This window comes from Amphiura filiformis, chromosome 1, assembly GCF_039555335.1.
Source record: "Amphiura filiformis chromosome 1, Afil_fr2py, whole genome shotgun sequence".
NCBI lineage: Eukaryota > Metazoa > Echinodermata > Ophiuroidea > Amphilepidida > Amphiuridae > Amphiura > Amphiura filiformis.
Window position 1 is genome coordinate 10,454,894 of NC_092628.1, and position 22,128 is coordinate 10,477,021.

The following is a 22,128-nucleotide window of genomic DNA, read 5'->3' on the forward strand; positions in this document are numbered from 1 at the left end:
GTTCCTTCTTTCCCTTCCGATAGCACAAAAACCACGGGTAGGGTTAGGGCTAACCTGTTTAAAACATATTCAGACCATTTTCTAGTTTCCAGAAAATGCCTCATATCCCACCTTAAATTTAACATGCTGAACATGCTGAAAAGAGAAGAGAAGGTTATGTGGTGTACATTGTACAGGATTCATCATCATCAACAGCAGCAGCAACATTTTCCAACAAAGTATAAGATCCCATTTCACATATGTGACTTGCTCCCACGAAATGAGCATAACATCGCCAGTTGGGGGTTTTGAGACGTTCCAACTTCCAACTCTTGATGTTCTTTGTTTTACAGCATATATGTCCCCATTCACAAAGCCAAGTGACATGCCACTGAAATATAGAGGTGTCTTCAAACAAAAAATAGCATCTTTCCGCTCATTTTGTGGGAATTGGTCACATATGGGAATTGTACGAAAAATACAATACACTCAATGAACTGATCAATGTCACTCTTAAAGAGGAAGCCCTGTCAGAGATGTTTTAATGTTATTGGATCAATTAGAGAATAAGCGATAGGAATTTTTATTTTGCCTATCCTCTACCGTGTGATAGAGCGACAGGCAGGTTCAATATTTTGAGTAGTGGCATCCACTACGATAAAAATATTGGACCTGCCTGTCGTCTATCATAGGTAAAGGATAGGCAAAATAAAAATTCCTATCGCTTATTCTCATTCTTAGTCAGTTAAATATTATTTTAATAACTGTAAACTGTTTTTTAAAGCAAAAATTTAGTTACCGTCATAAAAACTCCCCTTTTTCACATCTTTTGTTTGTTGCGAGTATTCCGCACCGCGTCTCGCATACAACGCGATACATACGCAGCACCTCTATGAGCGTGTTACGCTCATGATGACATGGGGTCGCTCTACGGCCTGATAGGCGACACCCAAAATCATGCGATTGTCCAATCAGATTATGCGTCTACGTAATAGACCACTCCCACTGACTAAGAATTAGCACCTGTCAAATTCAGAGATAACTTTTGTCACTGATGAATTCGATAACCAGGCAGGTTTGGTTCACCCCAGAAGAACTGCTCTGACAGGGCTTCCTCTTTAAATAATTTAATACTATCCACACAACATGCATTGTTTTATGTTGTTATTTCATGTTTTGTTGTTGTTTCATCTGTGTTTATTTTATGTCACTGTCAAGACAGTAATGTTACCTCATCAAAGACCTAAGATTTGTTTTAATGCAAGATCATGCGAAATGTTAATCTTTATTTTCATATTAACAATATGGCAAATTTTTACTGTATTTAAATGAGCATTGTGCTCTTGAAGTTTGTAATGAAATTTAATGTAGCACAACTAACAATTTACCAGATGTATCTGTCTTCTATAATTGTTATTACCCATGGAATCAAGAGCTTTGTACCAATCAGGAAAAGGGGACAAATTTGCTGATGCTAAACTTGGTCAATATTTACATTTTAAGAAAAAATGGGCCTTTAGATAGGCCATGGAAATGAAAACACATAGCCGTTAAATAGGCTTGGAAAATAAAACTTGGTGCATCAACCTGTGATATAAAAGTTGGCCGTTAAATAGGCTTATGGATGAAAATATGTCCAAAAACAAGAAATGGGTTGTGAATAGTAAAGAAACAGAAAAACATGTTGGCCGTTAAATAGGCTGTACAGAAATTATTTGCAATGTGGTTTTTACTCTTCAGACTGGATATGTTTCTTGAAAGGTCCTGCATTTTGATTCAAGTATTTGGTTTCATTTCACCTGATGTGGTATTTTTCTTGATGTAAGCATCTTGTAAATACTATGTTTCTTTGTAACCTAGGAAGAGAAATATATCTGGTATTTTAAGTTACACTGATGAATATTTGTTTCAAAGTCGGTGATTATAGTACTCTGTGAAGTTTATCATACCAGCTGTATCAACATGATTTGCACCCATGCCCATCAGTTTCCAAGGATAATGTGCAATGTTTCGTCAAATAAAAGGTCAGACAACGTTATATCAACTCCAGTTGTTTCAACATGTTCAAGAAGATCCAATGTTGATTTGGAAGAAGCAGACTTTTCTATAATATTCCTAAACCTGAAAAGTGATGGGTACCAATCATTTTGATTTAGCCTCCATGCATAGCCTACGGTATACAAGAAACCATTATATTATAGACAGCAGTGGCATATCCAGCAAACAAAACATTTTAGAGAGTTATATAAAGGGTATAAAACATTTTTAAAATGTTCAAAAGCATTTCTGGGAATCTGCTAACCATTCTAACATAATGTTAGTTAAGAGTTGACAAAATATTTTGCAAAATGAACATTTTGACAATATTTTGGTGTAGCCAGCAGTTATGTCTATGTTTTGCAATATAATTGCATAATAAGAATTTTCAAATATTAATACTAAGTTTAAGTTTTGTGCTTGTTCTATAACAGTTTTCTTCTGTTGCTAGCCCAAATGTTTTGTTATGTATTCATGTTACATGAATAATGTTTGATACTTAATGACATTCAAAATAAACTAAAACATAACCTAATACCAATTTTACCAATTTGTGTTTTATTTCTCTAGTTGTTGTGTTATAGTTGTTTCTTTATATAATTGTAATGGAACTATATGATAAGGTCAGATGCATTGTAAAAATGAGTGCAATTTTTGTTGAAACTCAAAATGAAGACCTCAGAACTAAAAGGGGGTTCAGGTCAGTCTTTTTGAGTGCATTTTAGGTGAATGGCAAAGAAGGTTGTTATATGTCCATGTAGTTTCAATGCAAGGTGGATTTGTCCTTTGTCCATGTAGTTTCAATGCTCTACCACATTATTTCACTGTGAAATTTGCACAGAGGGTGTAGATAGCCCCTTGTGATTTTGTGATTTAACCTTCAATTTGAAGCTTGAACCTACCCACCTCAAGACTGGGCATATCGATGTGGATTCAATGCTTTGCAATGCAATGTTTGAAGTTAACAAAAGAATAACCTCAATCATTGGCATTGAATCGATGTCGATGATATGTTGAGGCATGAGGTGGGTAGCTTCAAGCTTCAAATTGATGCTTGCATAAGGTCTTCAAATTATAAACAGATAAATGTGGTGGATGGAGAGGTCCAAATGGCCAACGTCCAAATTGTTGGTCACCGTCCTCTTGCAGGCTGAGCTATAGTTTGACGTCTTGTTAGCCAATTGTTATTTCAAAAAACGTAGTGGCAAAGTTTCCGCAGGGTCTTCCACACTAGCTAAAATCTCTGTGTCTGACGATGACAGAAAAAATTGAAAAGGTGAACAATGCCTGGAATGGAAAATGAAGGCCTAAAATTGAATGCAGCTGCATAGAACTGAAATTGTCTTGTTTGTCACAATGTAAAATGGCCCACAAAGACGTTAGACTATAATAACATGGGGTCCATTTCACTAAACTTACGAACAGTTGCGGCACCATGGGGGGCATGAGGGGGCAAATGCCCCCCCCCCCCCCCAGTCAGAACTCTTGGGCCCCTGTTTCCTCCCAGTAAAAATCCAAAATTATGAAAATTTCACCTTTTTGTTGTAATTTTGTGCAAAATTTGTTGACTTTGCCCCCCCCCCCCCTGAAATTCACTTTGCCCCCTCAATGCCCTCGGAAAAAATTCCTGGCACCATCACTGTTTACGAAGCTTCGTAAGTCTCGAAATGGTTCATAACTTAAATTGAGTCGTAAATCCCATTTCACTAAACTTACGATTGGTAGCCTTCGTAAGTAATAGGGATTTACTACAGAGACCCTTCGTAAAGTTAACATCTAGTATTGGGTATTCGTATCCAATTTTGCATGTTTTCTTTCTCAAAATTTGAAGACTTGGCAAAAGTCTACGCATTGAAAATCTTGAGTATAGGGCAATAGTTAGCTAAAAAATTTAATATTTTACGTTATTTTAAATTAATAATTGGTTATGAAAAAGATTTAGAATGCATAGCTTGAATGTTTTGGGCCATTGTATCCAAAAATTGAGTATCAAAATTTGACTTTCATTGCCAGTTTGAACTAAAAGGATTAGGATTTAGCTATGTTTCATTTGGCAAAACAGGATAATATTTTTACAAAAATTAGTGCTGTATTTTTCTGGAATGGGGAGTAGTGGCCATCACCATGACCATGTATGTTGAAGTGCTAAGTCTACTTACTATAGTATATTTCACTGAATATTGGAGTAACCTCTAGGCCTACTTTATTAGAGGTAGTAACATTTTATCAATTGAGGGGCTCAAAAAGTCAAGTCCTTTTGTGCAGCAAGAAAGGATCAATATTAATTATATTCCTTATTTGGGCAGTGGACGGACGCATGTATTTTTTTCCAAATCAATAAACACTGATAAATTGAGATCTATAAAACGATTTTTTAATCAATAAATTTGTGAAAGATCATTCAAGTTGTCACTTCTGACGTCGTTTTGAGCTTTCTTATTTTGTCAAAAAGTTTATCATTTACCAAGGATTGGAGAGAGACTAACCTTTTGACTGTTCAGAATAAGTGCAACCTGCATGATTGAAATGGGACCTACCGTAAAAATGCGTATATAAGCATATGTGCCTATTAACGAGTTGCTCGGACAAGCACGATTTTGTAGGGTAATTTGTTAAACTTTTTCATTTTTGTTTCCTTTTAAGGGATCTAAAATGAGCGTTTATTGCGTTTCGACAGTATTTTTGGTGGGACATGAGAGCACCTCAGACCTATCGAATTGCATTCTGAATATGAAGCATGTCTTTCTGATATCAAATAATTTTCATTTTTGAAAATCACAATAGGCCTATAATACAAATTTTATGACAAATTATAAAAATTTGATATTTTTCAAATTTTTGATATATAACAGTCCTCGAAGTAAATTATATAAATCTAATGTTATATTCTTAAAAGTGTATGTAGCAGGGAGGAAAAGCCGACGGTCAATTGAAAATTTTTTTCCCAAAAAGACCTAATTTTTTTTGGTGTTTTGGGAAAAAAATCCATATCTTGAATACGAAAGGTCAAAATTGTCAATTGATCGTCGGCTTTTCATCCCACCTACATACACTTTAAGTATAAATCATCAGATTTCTAAAGTTTACTTCAAGTACTGTTAAATATCAAAATATCAATTTTAATGATTTGCCATAAAATGTGTATTAAATTGCGAATTTCAAAAAATCAAAATTATTTGATATCAGAATGACATTCTTCGTATTCAGAATGCAATTCGATATGTCTGATGTACTCTGATGTCCCAAAATAAATACTGTCCAAACGTTCATCAGCCCTTAATTTACCTTTAAATTATAAGAAAAGAAATGAAAAAGTTTGTCCGAGCAACTCGTTAATAGGCACATGTGCTTTTATACGATTTTTTACGGTATCTCATTTGGAACGTCAGGTCATGACTGTGGACGACATTTTTTTTTTAAATCAAGAATAAATGTGGCGGAGTATAAACATATAGGCCTACAAAGCCGGTAGATATATTCGAAATGGAATCTTTTCAGGGGCGTCTCTTGCAAATGGGTATCATCAATGCTAGGCATTGGTTTATTCCGTAGCGATCATTCGGTAAACATCGGTACTTTTTGAAGTCATGTTTTAGCCTTGCGGGGTTGAAATTCAAACCATGATTATAAGCTACTATACGGTTTCCAGGGTTCTCAGTTTTTCTGACCATTCGGTCATGCTCATCCACGGGCAATATCATGATGCCATATACGGGTTTTCCCTTTCTGAATGTACAAAAATGTTCGAAGCATCACATTTTGAAAACGGATGAGGAAGGCCACTAGTGTAGGCGGACTTCGCACACAAACACAAAAGAGAATGATACAGATTTTTTGAAAAGGGTGGCTGTCGTGGATGAAAATAAAGATTTCAAAAGCTATTTTAACCTATTAGGCCCTATATAAGGTTTCAATAGCTTTTGAACAAAGAGCTATTTTACCCAAAAACCATTTTCTCCGTCACATTTTGGCCAGAGAATCGGGCATATGGGGGAGGCTGGAGAACATTAATAAGGAGCAAAACAGGCCTAAAGGAAAAACATGCGAATGAAATGTTGCATGGTGGCTTGGTTTGGTCAACAAAGTTTGTATAGGCCTATGAACCAGCTCATTGTTTTCCCCCACCCCCAGATTGCGTAGCTAGGTTTCTGGAACGGGGCTTAAAACTTAACTGGTGCATGAATGTACCGACAAAAGACATCACCTACAGTAGTCACGTCACTGAATTCCCCTCTAACCTCCTCCCTCTCCCGTCGCTTGAGCCAATAATTAGCTGCTGTATTTTGAGATAATACAGGTTTTCCTCTCTCCTCATAAAGTAGGCCGTTTAACATCTTCGTGTCGGGGCACGGAAGAATTCCCAGTTTCTTATTTTCGACCTAAGGGCTAAGAGCAAAATTGTATACAATTGATTTGTTGGGAGAGGCCTTTCCCCGGGGGCCTTTCTCGAGTTGCTTCTTTTCTCTTCATTATAGGCCAGCATGCTTAAGCTTTTAAGGCTTGGCTTAAGTATTTTGCTTGAGCCTGACGGTCCCATCAGGACCGAAGTGTGTCCGGGCCGACCGGTAAAGCAGGGAAGTACACGCTTTCCTATTTATATATACATCGCTGCATGAAATACCATCTCTAGAAAGACTCACAAAGACTGAAAGAAACAGTATGTCTTGAGCCTGGAGTTTTGAGTCATCCACTTTAAAGCGGATGCACCGATGGTACTTCAACATCATATGAAAATATAACAAAATTATCGTGGTTTTCATTGTTTTAATAGTCAAGTTAGTGACACCATTTTGAAGGTGAAATGAGACGACACGCCTCGAAATATTGCTAAGGGCTATATCATCAACGTCTAAATATTGTCTTACGTTTCAGCTTATCATGGTCAATCATCAACCTCTCGGGATTCGTATTCCACTATTGATTACAATTTGATTCTTTCTTTGTCTCCTGTTTATTTTATTTTCAAAGATCACTTTTTTATATTAATTTCTAAGATATGATTTTATAGGCGGTTGCCACACCTTTATTGTGTCGTTTGAGAGCATTTTATATAGAGGCTAGTCAGACAACCAAGTTCTGGGTAATGACCGCTACGGAATGTCATAATTGAATTTTGGTAATTTCTTCAAAATCGTACAATATTATAAAAACATTCGTAGGTCTATATGACCACTACTTGTTTTAATAATTTTGACAACCTGAGGACTATCTTCACTATCTCTGGATAAACGGGTAACTCTTATGAATATTACAATTAGGCCTACATTAGGCCCACAGAGAGCTGTCCTGCTGCGGGCCGGACCTACGTAACGGCTCGCGTAACGAGTATGCTCATACATGTTTGACTGACTCCTTGGACAGACTGACATTGTATATCGATTGGGACAGACCTGGATTGGGATGAGCACGGGCCTCGCGGAAGCCGGGAATCATGAATTTGGGAACAATCAATAAATAATTGAATAGTATAAAATTAAATTAACAATTATCAGGTTGCAGATTTGCGAGTCAGCTGCGTTACGGAGGTTGCGTATTTTAACATTTTGAATATTCAGTTTAAACCGGGTCATGATCTGTTGAGGCCTCAAAAAATGATATTAACATACGCTATCCATAAATTTCCTTATGATGAAAAAACCGACGCATTCCAAAAATTATAGGCACAATCGGTTCATTTTATTCGGTTTTGTTTATTTTTTTGAGTTTTTGACATTTATATAATATATTCAATCGAAGATGCTATTGATATTTCTAGGATGATGACAGAAGATTTTATTATATATTTTAACAGCGATCATTGTCATGATCGAGGTTCCCCGCCCTCGTTGTACACAGTCATTGTATTTTTATATAATCATAATTATTACCTGAGTATTTAATTGTCTATTATAATTTGACTGACAGTTGAGTCATACAATAGTGTTTGCTTCATTTCATCATAACACACCTGAAAGAGAGAATACAACGAACAAATTCTTTTCACTTCATCGAAGTCAATGTCGATCACTTCAGGTCACCGCTGTTTTCAATCCCACTCCTGACACCCAGCGCTGAATGGTTTGTGCGCCACCAGTTCACAAACTTTTCTGTAGTAATCAATAGGAGAGTGGTTTAAATTGTGCTCCCTCCCTCTCTCGCTATTACTCATTCGCCAATCAGCGCACGCTGAAAGTATCGCGCCTGGAGTCCATTCAAAACAGGCACTCAAGTAGCCAGTTGACATGCATGCATAACACAAGTCTAAGGCACTTCCAGCTTCTGCAGATGAGTGGTGTAGCATGGTATACGTGAAAATATACAGTAGATAATGTATAATAAATGACAGTAATGGATATCCAGTTCTAGTACTGCCGAATTACCAATCATGTTCTGGGATGTAGATAATGGGAGTTAACTTCTACAACTTTTTGCAATTCTCTATGATGGATAGTGCCGATTTTAATTGAGAAAGAATCATCCGTGCCAAACATCAACATGGGAGGATTATCATGTTTTGTTCTGAAGAAATTTTACCACTACAACTGGTGGACGTATAGTTGCAACACAATAACTATTAATTCCAGTATTTTTTCAAAGGAATAATTCAGAATATTCATAAGAGTTTTACATACAGTCCTTGGAACCGGGCCTTGGAATCTTGTATTTACAGCTGCATCCGATAGTTCACCGCCCGCCCGCGCGCCACGGGTAACTCAAGCCACACTAGCCCGCCGCGTGTGCCGGTGGCTTGTCATGTGTACGGCCTACCATCCTGCTACCAATATGGCAGGCAATTGTATGGAATACATAGCTTTTCTTTTGGTCTTACTACCATGGACTTGGTCTCGTGGTGCATCTGGCTCTAGCTTTTTCCGTGAACAATTAAGATGTGATGAATTTACAAAGGTGAGTGAGACCGAATTTGTTTTTGTACAACTTTTCCATTCCTCGTATTTAGCCGTCAAACATGTCAAAAGGCTTTTATACCAGTACCAGTATACAGTACGAGTTCACAAACATCTACAGAATGAACTTTCACATGATTTACCTTTGAGCATGTCAATAACATGACCTCGTCAAGCAAGAATTTTTACTATGTAGTTTATAGATATCAAATAGTCGGAAATACGAATAATAAAATCTTATAAAAATTAATGTAATTTTATCAATAGAAGTTCAGAGCCTATCTAACCTCTCACGTTGCGTTGCTCAACATTATCATGTGCGATGTTTGTGTGTGGCCTTCCCAGCAAAAACTTGCCAAAGGCAAAGAGAGGTGTGTTATTTTCCTTTGGTAAAAATACCAATGAATAGAGTCTATCAATTCTGTGTTCGTATTACCAACGAAGTAAACTTTACATACATGTGATGTTTTCCATCATTTTTTTTTCATTTTTTTGCAGGATCAACATTCGTTTTTATGGCGTGTTCGCCGAGATCCCTCCCTCCTGCTTACTTCTTTGGAACCATCCACGTACCTTACACCCGTGTGTGGGATTACATACCTGACAATGCCAAACAAGCTTTCAGAAACAGCGAAAATATATTCTTCGAATTGGATCTTACAGACACTTACACCATATCAACTTTATCTAATTGTCAACTCCTACCGCACGGAGACAACTTGAGTAATGTCTTACCGAATAGTTTGTTTCAAAGACTTGAAAGACATCTCGAGTACGTTCGTGTCATGATGCCTACTTGGATGACAGAACAGCAAAAAGGGAGAGGTCTTTATGCAGATTATCTCTTCAACGCAATTGCTGGAAATTGGCAAAGAAAGAGACCCGTTTGGATCATGTTAATGGTGAACTCCCTTACAGAAACTGATATAAAATCTAGGGGTATTCCAGTTTTAGATTTGTATTTAGCGCAAGAGGCTATGAGATCTAATAAAAGAACTGGTGCTGTGGAGAGGGTCGAAGAGCAGTGTATTCCACTCAATGGACTCAATTTTACGCAGGTGAGTCGACTATGTCTGTGCGTAAATAACATAATTATATATGCAGTGAGAATTACGACTGCATTTTTGATTCAATTGTCAACAGCACTTATCAGTTTGTCTTTCAGTGAGTTAATCAGTTTATCTCCAATAACTGGTATATAGGAGGGGCTAATAGCTTTACTTTGATGGCCTAGCTTCCTTGTGTCAATGAGGATAATCTTTTAACAGTGTTTGAAATCTTTAGTGTCGAAGGAGGAGTATTTACAGCTAGCTGTGCTGAAACGTTTGTAGTCGAGTTTGGCATTTACTTGAAAGAGGAACAAAGAATGTTTCTTATGGAAAACGGACTATACTACATGTAGAATAGAAGAAAGTGTAGTGAATTTTCAGTGTTCTGTTGATCATAATTCAAGTTGTTGTTTTCAGATAATACCATATATTTACATAGGGAATACTTTCAAAGTGGTCAAGAAATATCCTAAAGAATGTATTTTGGGATTTTGTCATTGCTCAAAAAGCCTTTAGTCCATCACAATAGGGGTCTTTGGTCAGTTGGCCATGTAAATACACAGAATACTATTTACATCATTCAGCTAATTTTGTAGGCATTGTATGACGGGATTTAATAATCAATAGAACAGGGTCTAAAGTGGTCAGTGTAATAATGGGTTGAGGTAAAAGCCTAATAGTTTAATGGTGGTCTACTTAGAAATATCAGACATTGAAATGTGGGAGTAAAAATGGCCAATCTTTGAAAACTAGAGCGATAACCGCACCATAGCTGAACCATGTGGCTTCGGCAATATATTGTGGTAGGCCTATACACTGTCATCATTGCATTTAAATTTCAGCTCAATTGAAGCATTTTGAAAACTTGACATTTGACCCCTTTATTGCCCCTTAATGACCTTAAATGAATTTTAAAATGTTATAAACATGTTTAGAATGTCATAAGGATCATTGCGTTTAAATTTCAGCTCAATCGGAGCATTTTGAAAAACTTGACCTTTGACCCCTTTATGACCCCTTAATGACCTTAAATGAATTTTAAAATATTTTTTAAATGTTTACAATGTCATACGGATCATTGCATATAAATTTCAGCTCAATTGGAGCATTTTGAAAACCTTGACCTTTGACCCCTTTATGGCCCCTTAATGACCGTAAATAAATGTTTTAATGTTTTAAACATGTTTAGAATGTCATAAGGATCATTGCATTTAAATTTGAGCTCAATCGAGCATTTTAGGTTAAAATGACCTTTTTGACCCCTGTGACCCCAGGATGACCTCTGGCATTTGGAAATATTTTATTGTATTCTTTATGTTTTCCTCTTTCATATGACACCACTCATGGGGTCATACCTTCGTGGCATTTAGAGATATGTCCATTTCAGACCAAATGGTTAGTCAGTAAGCTAGTAAGTAAGCTAGTAAGTAAGCTAGTAACATTCACACATATAGGCTGATACCATTTCATGGTTCAGCAAAAATGTTATTATGGTCATGATGGTTGAATGATCTAAACCGGATCCAAAATGATTATTATGTTGGTGGTCCATGTGGACTAAAATCCTGGCCTTGTTATGAAACAAACCAATGGTTGATGATGTCCTCGTAATGTAAAACTAGCCTTGTTACATAGCTGGGGGGGGGGCATCATATAAAATTGTTGATGGGTATGCTCCCCCAGAATTTTGAGGAGGTGGGTCTTTGTGAGCTGATGGTGTACCGGTAAAAAGGGGTCTTTTGGAGCTGCGAGAGTGAAAATGATGGGTCTTTCTTGCTGACAGAAATGTGAGGAATGAGCAATTTAGAGGTAGTAGAGTAGAACTAGTTCTAGTTCCTTGAGGGGGTGCGCGAAGCGTGCATGGCCAACGAGGCACGCCACTGTGGATTAATTTGTAATCATGAGAGAGGAGTTGTCCGGTCCCATATAGGCACTGAACAAGTGCTAAGGTAGAGCTGAAATTATTAAAATCAAGGGTCTTTCAAGTTCAGTACTCCAATACAGGGGTCTTTCCAGGGGGAGCATACCTGTATGGTCATTTATGTTGAGTGCCCCACAGGAGCTATCCCCCTCTCTTTCTCTGTAACAAAAACAGAAGTGGATAAAATATCACTGATGTTTTAAAAACAAGAAATGTCTTTAAAAAAGACAACACAGTGAACAAAAGAAAATTTACTTGTAAGGACTTGGTGCTTTGAACGAAAGAAGTGGCCTAGAATTGTAGAAGATGACCCTGTAAATAGTAGAAAGTAAACAAATCCAAGTTTGTATTAAATTTGTTTCTTTATTTTGTTTTTAAAAACACACACTAACATTAAAAAAAATATCTTGGCCTAGTACTAATTAGTATAGACCATATGATATACACAATTTTGTAGGACACCTATACTCAGATTTAATATCAGAACACAGTGTAAAAAGTGCATTGATATGAAAGTACAAAACTCTGTATTGATGTACATCAGTGTATTGTGACTGGCCTAGATTATTTTGTATAAAACCACCCTTGACAATTCATAAAAAAGGGCAAGAAAAGTGACATAGCTGTCAAGGTAAAATTGATGTTGTGAATAGACATTTAAAATTGTAATTGAATAGAATTGTGAAAGGCAAAAGACAAAATTTCTCCGCAAGTGCAGCTGCTTGTTACAATAATTCAATAATAAATTGAATTCAACATTTGCTAATTTGGTCAAATATGATGGTAACTAAATGAATGTTATTATTATTGATCATAAAAGCATGAAGTACAACTTCTATGGCAACAATCAACATTTGGGCTAGGTTTTTTTGGAGCAAAAAACAAACACCTGAAGCGATGAGGAGAAACCCTGTTTTATGAGCAGACAGACTATCCGAGTAGAGTCAACTGGTCGTTCAGGATTTCCTTATCCGGAATAAGCTAAGTGAATTGTGGGATACGCTTTTAAATTTAGCAGATATGCGTGTCCAGGATCTGTTTCTGCGGGGGTGGGAGTGGGGGGCTCAGGGAGCTTTCAGAGTTATGCGGGGGGCTTTAAATGGCTAAAATTGCCAAAAAATGGCTGATTTTACATGAGTTTTTAACAAAGTGAGGGGGCTTCAGCCCCCAAAGCACCCCCTGGACACGCCACTGCTTGTTCTCTGTTGAAACCTGGGCAGTCTTCAGTGAACAGCTCTTTTCGGAGCCATCAGTAGGCAAGGGGCAGCATACATGTCTCATTCTTCTAAGGTATCATTTGTCCTGAAGAAGTCAGAGCTACTCGTGACGAAAGCTTGACAGTTTGAAACTTGTCCGACGGCGGAGCTGCTTAAAAACCCACTGAAAGCTCAGTGACCCTACTAAATTACAGTAAGCTTGAAAAATCTGAAAATATATTTTGAAAAATACCCAAAATTGGCTGTTTTTACACTGTAGAACAGAGTGGGTTTTTCTTGTCACCTAATGCTAAGCTAGACCTTTTCACCAAATTAAGTGCATTTTGTATGTAACTGGCTAAGATAATTTGATATTATAATTTTAATTAATAAATGGTTTTCTTCTTGCCCAGTTGTACCATGGTTGTACCAAATGAGCTGGAGCTGGTATTTCAGGTTTATTCTAAACATTTCAATTTTAACGTGAAATAATGAAATTGTCAATTGCAAACAGGAGCACCAAATTTTTACACATTATTTGTGTGTTCAGCATAATAATTAATACAACAAGTTTGACAACTTTTTATACTATTCAATATTATTATTAAATACCAAAATGTGGTTTTGCATCATTTTCATAGCGCCACGATCAGAGACATCGATATTGTCAATATTGATGTTTAAACAAGCGAATAAACTCGCTCATTTGTAATAATTAGGGGTAATAACATTGAATGTTAAGCCATTATTTGTTCTGTGTATGCTACATTGGGTTTTCATATTGATTGAGATGTAGTGAATCTTCCTATGTAGGTTGCACATAGCCAGTCTGTCTGTCTCAGTCATAGGGACTCTGTTTACTATGGATACACACTCTGATGACAATGACGATGCGGGTTTGATATGATGATCACAAGCTATATTTACGATATCACATATTAATTAGATCTAAATGATAACACATTTATTTTATCTATCTAATTCTATTATCCAGTAACTTTATTGGGCAAGAGACATCAAAAATGATGCATCTGCGAAAGGAGAGTTCCCCCTCCCCCATCTATTAACCAGTACCTTTACTGGGCAAGACATTTGACAAATATTACCTTTATTTTGCAAGAGGTATCAAAAATGATGTGTGATGCGAAAGGAGAGTGGCCCCTCCCCCTCTGAACAGGTGCTAAAAATATAAGGTCCACATCAAATTGAGGATGCATGGGAACCCCTTTTTCACATCAACTAAAACTTATTTAAAGACAAAAATAAATTATAATCATTGATCTTTGTTTTGATTTCAATTTGAACATAAATCAACCAAAAAAGATTTCCAACCTTACATTGTGCAGGAGCGAGAAGCCTTCACTACCCTTTATTGCAGCTTGCCTCTCACTTTGAAGTTTGCTCAGATGGTGTCAGGCGTGTACATGTATATGATGTACGAGTATAATTTCCAAATTCAAGCAAATCTGTAGGCTATCTGATAAAAATATAATAATTATTAAACTTACGAATACCTATATTGACTTTTGACTTTCTTCTTTGACATTGCATCTTGCAACCCCACTGTGTTGCCACGCTGACTGAAATCAATGATCCTGTTGTGCCATGAATGACACAATTCATGCAATGGTGTGTCTTGGTAGGGTTCACAAGGCCAATTAGAATCATACTGATGATTAATAATTGCTTTAACAAATTGTTCATATAATATTCCAACCATAATAATTGATATCTGGACCTTCCCAGGACTCTTTGCTGCAGAAAATTTGTTGGAAAATAAGGCAAACATTTTGGGAATGCCTGTGTGTCTGGTGTTTCTAATTGGGAAACTAAAGAACAAATACTTCCTTTTACCTCAAGTTCGGTAGTGTCATCAGTGCTTTTACGCAGATTGAGACACATAGCGCGCCAAAAAACTGTCCTTGTACTACTGTGTATATAAATTGCATTGTGGGATAGCTGTAATTCTTCGGCTGTGCGACCCATGTGTTCGCCAGCTATTAACTTTGGACTAATTCATGTAATTTGATTTACCAATTTTTGTTTTTGATGTGACCTCCTGGTTGATTTTTGCTGAACTTTCTTAGCTGGAAACATTGTGTGGAAATGACTACTACTCAGTTCCTTGGCTTTGTTGGGTTCCCAAAATGGTCAATGGCATTTTGAACATGCAGGCTTGACTGTATGAATGATCTTCATTTGTTCGAAATTTATCACGAAATATTGTGGAAACGACTTAGCTATGTGTGGTTGCCCTGATTAGATGACTGTCAATTCTTCTACTCTACCAAACTGACACCCAGATGTTTTGAAGCACTTTCATCCAATTTGCAGGGTCCCAACAAGAAGTCCCAACTGCCAAGAGACAAGAGTAAAGTGTGTATTAAATAAGAACAAAATAAACATAGGGAAACCCTTACATGACCCTGAAAGTGCACTTTTAGAACTTTGGATATGACAGAATTAGAAGACCGTTCTAGTTTCAAAAAGTTTGTCTCTTTTCATCTCCGACCGATTTTACTAAATCTCAAATGGCCTCTGATGTGAAACTGTAAAAAAAATACATTTGAACAAAAACTTGTTTTAAAATACATGTGATTGACAATAACACTGTCTAAAAGCCAACCCCTTTGTACTCTTGTGTTCCATTTAAATAAAATCGCCCTGATTTTGGCAGAAAAAGAGAGTCACTCCATTAGACATGCTTGTTTAACAGTTAGGGTTACTCCATCTGGGATTTTGTGGAGTGCATTTGTTGATGGTACCGGTACCGTTGTGGATTTGCAAACCAAAGTTGGTTCAGACTATACATGTGTAGCATGGTAGTCCTGTTCACAAGGGTACAACATCTTTTTAATTTTGGTTGCTAAAAATCATCAAATACGGTACATGCTCTTTAGCTTTAGGTCTAGGCATACTTTTTCAGGGATGTAAATCTTAGAACTAGGTCTAGTTCCTCGAGGGGGACGAAGCGGCCAACAAGGCGTGCCAGCGCCGAGATTTTGTAATGTCAGAGAGGGGTTGTCATGGTCCCATATAGGTACTGAACAAGTGCTACAGTAGCTTGGATCTTCCCTGTACAGGGAAATTATGCATTTTCAGGAAATGTTAAAGCAGCAGGAAATTATGTCAGTGCTTGTTTTCATCCCTACTTTTTAGACCAGTTTGGAAATTGCAGGAACAGAACAACCTGTAAAAAAAAGAAGAACCTTAAGATTCTGTGGTCTGTGTGAGCACAATTTCTACCGATCAACTGTCAATCCTTTGAAGATGGAATTTCAAATGGGAGGTTCTTTGCATTTTAGCTATATACCACAAAAGTCACTCAAATATATTATCACATGGTACTTGGTTATTCAAATTAATCAAAAACAATAGTGGGCTATACCCTAGTCCCATACACAGAAAAAGGATGGTTCAGTACGGTATTTAAAAAATAAGCCAAATATGGTGACACAAATGGTGTTCACAAAAACACTGGCTTTTGGACCAAAATGGGTTAAACTTGCAATTCATTTGTGCGCTCCACATGCACAGGCCTATCAAATAGCAAAATTCTCATTCATTTTAGGCTAAAATAGTCTGAAATTGAAACAAGTTTTGCACGCAAATGTCTCACTAAAATCAATACAAAATTATCCCCCAAATGTTAATGCTTCTGCTGCCACTGCTGAGGTAAATTTATTCTGGGCAAAGTGATAAATCAGTGTTGTGCAGTCAATAGGAATACACTGATGTATCATAAATGAATCCTATTATCACAATTGTTTTGTTGGCAATCTCCAGCCTGTGAAGTGAATAATATGGAGTCATTATTGTGAAGCTTGAGTCTGTGAAGTGAATAATTTAGGTAAATAATAGATTGGAAATTGGCGGGAAGTTTTAGCCGAACAAATGTTAATTCTGATGATGATTATGGGGTGCTGCTGGCTTTGAAAATGGTTAGAATGATAAATGGACATGATTACCTTTAAAATGATGTTTATTTGTCATTTGCCTTCTGCAGTGTGTCTTACAATAATAAAACCCAGAACATGTACTGAGTCATGCCCACCACCTGCAGCAGTTTTTGTTGCAAATATTCTCATTAAATAGGAAACATGTTTATAGATATAAATAATAATATGTATACTTCTGTCCATTTCAAACACTGATAGCATGTTGGGAAGTTAAGTATACAGTATAGGGGCCAGCCCCATGAAGTTCTGCATCGTTGGGCTCTCTGAACATAATGATTTGTTCATTTGAAGCATCTGTCCTACAAACTAGAGCACTTTTGGGTGCATGGCCTCTTATACTGATACAACATCAAGATGAAACACCCATTCTAGTACAAAAAGAATTTCTGTCATCTACACTGGGCTTCCATTGTCTTCTTCTAAATTTGGGGCTAGGATAGGGAGAAGAACAAAAGGCAACATTTTGGTATAAGGCTGGTAGACTGCCACACCCAACCTTATGGATCATGGTTAGGATTAGTGAATGGATTTAGGTTAAGATTAAAATATTTTGGGTGTTGAGATTAAGGTTAGGTTTTGGGAGGCAGTTTTTTAAGGAAATATCTTTTCATATACTATTCTCTTGCAATCAAGAATCTTGCTGTTATATATACATTTGTACAGTACTAAAACTACTGCGCAGACCCACTTTCAGTCTTTTTAGGAATTACTCCTACTCTACGAGTTCAATTTCACCCAGCATTGTGGGAATTAGAACAAATTCTTCCAATCGAAACAACAGAAATCGATGGGTTTTCACAAATTTTTCATACACGCATACTTGTAGACAGACTATGGCAGTAGCCATGTGTCTGAGCAAATGATCCAAATCAATTGAAGATGGGTCTATTACCTCGGGCTAATTGTATTTATTCTACGCTCATTAGGGACAAGGTAATCAATCACTTAACAAATTAGCCATTCATTCAGTGAAATTATCCATTCATTTTGACTGGTCAAGACCGATGGATACCAGCAGTCTGACTGCAACGGGTATTAACTCTTCAAGCACGTTTGGTCACCTTTAGCCCATGGATTTATAACTTCCTCATCATAATTTTATATTATGTTAAACCTATATTTGGAGTCAGGGTGAAAGAGATCGGAATTTAATTATTTAATTTCTTAGAATTTTAATATCTAACAATTTATCATTTAATTCTTTTGTTGTTCCATCATGGAAAGTTAATTACTTTATAATGCTGGGAAAAGAACACAGAGCTAGAGCTGGGACACTATGAATGATGTCCAAATCATATCGGTTACAATTTTAGTTTGATGGGCATGCATTCTTTGACACAGATATCTCATAGTTACCAGCTGTAACACTGTGTTGATTGTCATGGGTTCTTTAATGAATACAAAAATGTATGTAATAAGTGATTAATTAATTCTAACTGAACACAAGGTTTTTTTGCTATTGGAAGGGAAAGAAGAAACTAAAAAGGAGAGAATATGAACAAAGAAGTCATTTGGTACCCCCGGGATTCGAACCTTGGACCCCTCTCTTGCCACGCAGAAGATCACAGACCTGTAGCCACACGGGTGACACTGGCCTAGCTAACGATTCCCTGGGTATATATATGACTTTGGTTGATTGTGTCATCGCATTACGTGCAATGCATGCACAAGCAGTGGTTTTAATTGTGAGATTTAGTGAGACCTGGTTCAGTTAGGGTTAACTTTATAAACTTGCAAATGTCTTTTTTTTTACCCAAAGATACTAATTTGTTACTACTTTTTTTTCACTATCATTGCAGGTTTTATTCGCTCTAAATCAAACTCTATGGCAACAAGAAAGCATCCGATCCGGGCACCACCAAAGAGCCTACACCACAGAAGACCTAATATGGCATTATAACTGCGGCGATCTGAACTCTGTTATATTTAAACACGACACGGCGCAGGTGCCTAACTTGTTGAACACAACTGTGGCAGCTAACGATATCAGCTTAGCGCAAGAAATAGACGAATATTTCCGCGAGGAGTTGATATTTAAAAGGAATAGAAGAATGGCGTCGAGAGTGGAGGAAATTTTAAATGCCTATCCAAATAAAAGCTTCTTCTTTGCATTTGGAGCAGGTAAGTTTCTGTTTATATTAGAATTCAAACTTCCTTCCCTCTACATGACAGGAGCCATCCCTTTTTAAGGGGTTTTTCAGGCATGAGAATTTTCAGTTTAAAAACTGAATTCAGGTTTTTTTATAGTCAAAATTTCCGCAACTTTATTTAATTTCAGCCTGTTTTTGGTACTTTTTGCCCAATTTCACGCGCATATTCAGTTTTTTCAGTTTTTTTTAGGAAAGTGCAGTCTCATGCCTGGTTTTTATTGCTCCTTTGCTGATGGTTCAGCATCCCATTTGATAGAACATGGGAAGAAGCAAACTCTTGACTCATTTCTTGAGAATCATGTGCCAAATCATCAGAAATATGGCTTCCTATAAAAAGATCCGGATAAGATTAGCCTGGACTGTACCTGAACAGCACTTGGTAGTGCTGTGCATTCATCATTATTTGAGGGGGTTGTGATCTGAGGAACTGGACCAGTTCTGTATACCTGTCCTACTTATCCATGCCCTTAGTGATATGGTGCTTAGTATACTTATCAAGCTATAATACACATGTCACTTGTATGACCCACCCTATGACCCCCGGGAGTGGTGAGTCACTTTACATAGGTGCGTCGGATTTAACTATACCATGACCCACATGTGCGTCTAAACAATGACTGACATTTGCCGACAATGACTGAGCCCCTGGTCAAAATTGTGACGCACATGTTAAGGATTATGACTGTCCTCATGACGCAAATTTCACTCACCATTTTAGGCATTTAGGTAGGCATGTTCACAAAATTTTCAAGTAGGATATTTCACATGGAAATTATTTTGTTTAAAAAGGTGATTATTTAACTTAAAAAATGAGGGGTCAACCATGTCTGTAGGTCAAAAATTAGCGAAGTTATGGGCAAATGTCTGTTTAAAAAAAAACATGTAATGCATCATTTTTCACCACGGCGATCCATTTTACACAAAGGCGATTTTATTTTATGAAATCTAACTTTCACTGCATGCTGACTTCTGTATCAAGGATAAAGTACCGGCACATTTTAGACTACGTCGTCAAGTTTCTGGTGTCCAAATTTCAAATTTTTGTATTTCCCTTTTTGGATTGAATGTCGCCCTCTATAATAAGGAATGTGGACATGTCTAATTTAGGTATTTTGACTGACACTGATGCGCCTAACCATTGACGCACCTAGGTAAAGTGACTGACACTGACGCACCTCGGGGTATGTTGTGACGCTTTATATTGAGTAAATGACCGTGCCCTGCGTCACTAATTGGTTGGTAAATGACCCAACCATGACGCACATCCCCCGGGGTCCTAGGGTGGGTCATACAAGTGACATGTGTATAAAAGACATATTTATACCACTAGTCTCAAAAACCCATCCCCAAACATGACTGTGGTGAAATGTTGTTTACCTACATACATGCCCCAAATGTACATTTCCTCCTCATTGATTTATATTTGGCAAATTGGACAATCAATTTGTCAGCTCAGTAGTTTATCACTAACTTGATTATAGACGGAGTAATGAATCATGAAAGTTTGGCTATCAGACACCGCTACCAATATGCAAGAATGCAATGCTCTGGCGCTGTATATCAACAAATTGTGGTTTCAAATGGACACTATACATTGTATGGTCTTCATTACATGGAATGTCCATTTGGAATAGGTCCATGCTGACCGGATTGATCATCAAATCAGTTTTTCCCAAAGAGAGGTTATCATGGTTATGATGATAAGTAGCGAGGTTGAATTTGATGTCGCAATTGAAGTCCTCTTTGTGTAAACGGGGTTGCAGTTTCTCATGGTAGTGCCCATTTTTTCTTCACACACGCATCATTTTCGCTGGTGATATTATATCACAGCATTGCAAATAATATTTAATACTGAGCTAAGTTAAACTTGAACTGGCAGGCCTATTTGACATCCCTGGCCTTTTCTATAACTTCTTACAACTTATTTTGAATTTTGAAAATGGTTTGTTAGGTTGCAGGTCAGCATGGTATGCAGGGTGTTTTAATACTGAAAAGTTGAATTGCAATGATTATTGCATGCATATTATTAAGTCACCTTACAGCATTTTTGTAAGAGAAAAATCCATTGAGCAACCATGGCAAGAACAAAATGGCACCAAAGAAAAACCTTGGCACACACAGGAATCAATAATGACATGCTTCCAAAGAATACCAGTGCAATGAAGCTGAAAATTGGTGCTTGCATTAAGCCAGGCTAACAACTCCTCCTTATTCCTGTAAACATGCAGCATAAAATGTCAATCAAATGCAACTTAAGTGTGGATTTTTTTTGCTGCTTCGAATAGGCACTTTATTCAGTCACATTTAGAGGGCGCGTATGAAAGAAATGAAATAATTATGTTAATTTACACACATAAATATGGAAAATAATGTGCATGAAATTATCATAAATATCCTGTGTGAGAAGGTATTTTATTTAGACATTTATTTAGAAAATGTGTAGTTTATAGACAGTTGTTGTAACTGACCATGGAACTTGATGAAGCCATTATTAGGAATGGTGACAAACTATGATGATTCAGTACTGGCTTATTCCAGGAAAGAAACTCCCTCCATTTACACCCCTTGATAAATTTGTGACTATTTTTGCATTTTTCTCAAAAAATAATAACACTGGTAACAAAAGTTATGCATAATTATTATAGGGGCAAGGAATCCAGTTACTATGTACACTGGAATTTCAGTGACTCAAGACAAGCGGTACGTTATTTATGATAAGAAAAGAGGTAACTTTTGTTACCAGTGTTTTATTTATAGAAAAGAGGTAACTTTTGTTACCAGTGTGTAGTTATTTAATTTATCAGGGGGTGTAGTACCACCTTAAAAGTCACATAGAGCATACTCTCAATAAAGAACTTTGTGATGCACAGTCAAGTCCTGAGTATGGTTTGTGCACCGGTGACCAGTCATGATGGAGCATCATCATGGAGTACAGTTGGTTACCTGATGATAG

General features: G+C 37.0%; 1 protein-coding gene across 1 annotated transcript in view; it reads left to right on the forward strand.

Moving 5' to 3' along the window:
- Window positions 1–8,112: 8,112 nt before the first annotated feature.
- Window positions 8,113–22,128, forward strand: part of LOC140151314 (metalloprotease TIKI1-like) — a 47,391-nt gene continuing 33,375 nt past the window's right edge. Inside the window, exons 1-3 of the mRNA XM_072173651.1 lie at window positions 8,113–8,901; window positions 9,399–9,958; window positions 18,825–19,146. Of these exons, the coding sequence (XP_072029752.1) occupies window positions 9,416–9,958; window positions 18,825–19,146 (865 nt within the window). The 5' untranslated portion in view covers window positions 8,113–8,901; window positions 9,399–9,415. The remainder of the gene's footprint in view (window positions 8,902–9,398; window positions 9,959–18,824; window positions 19,147–22,128) is intronic.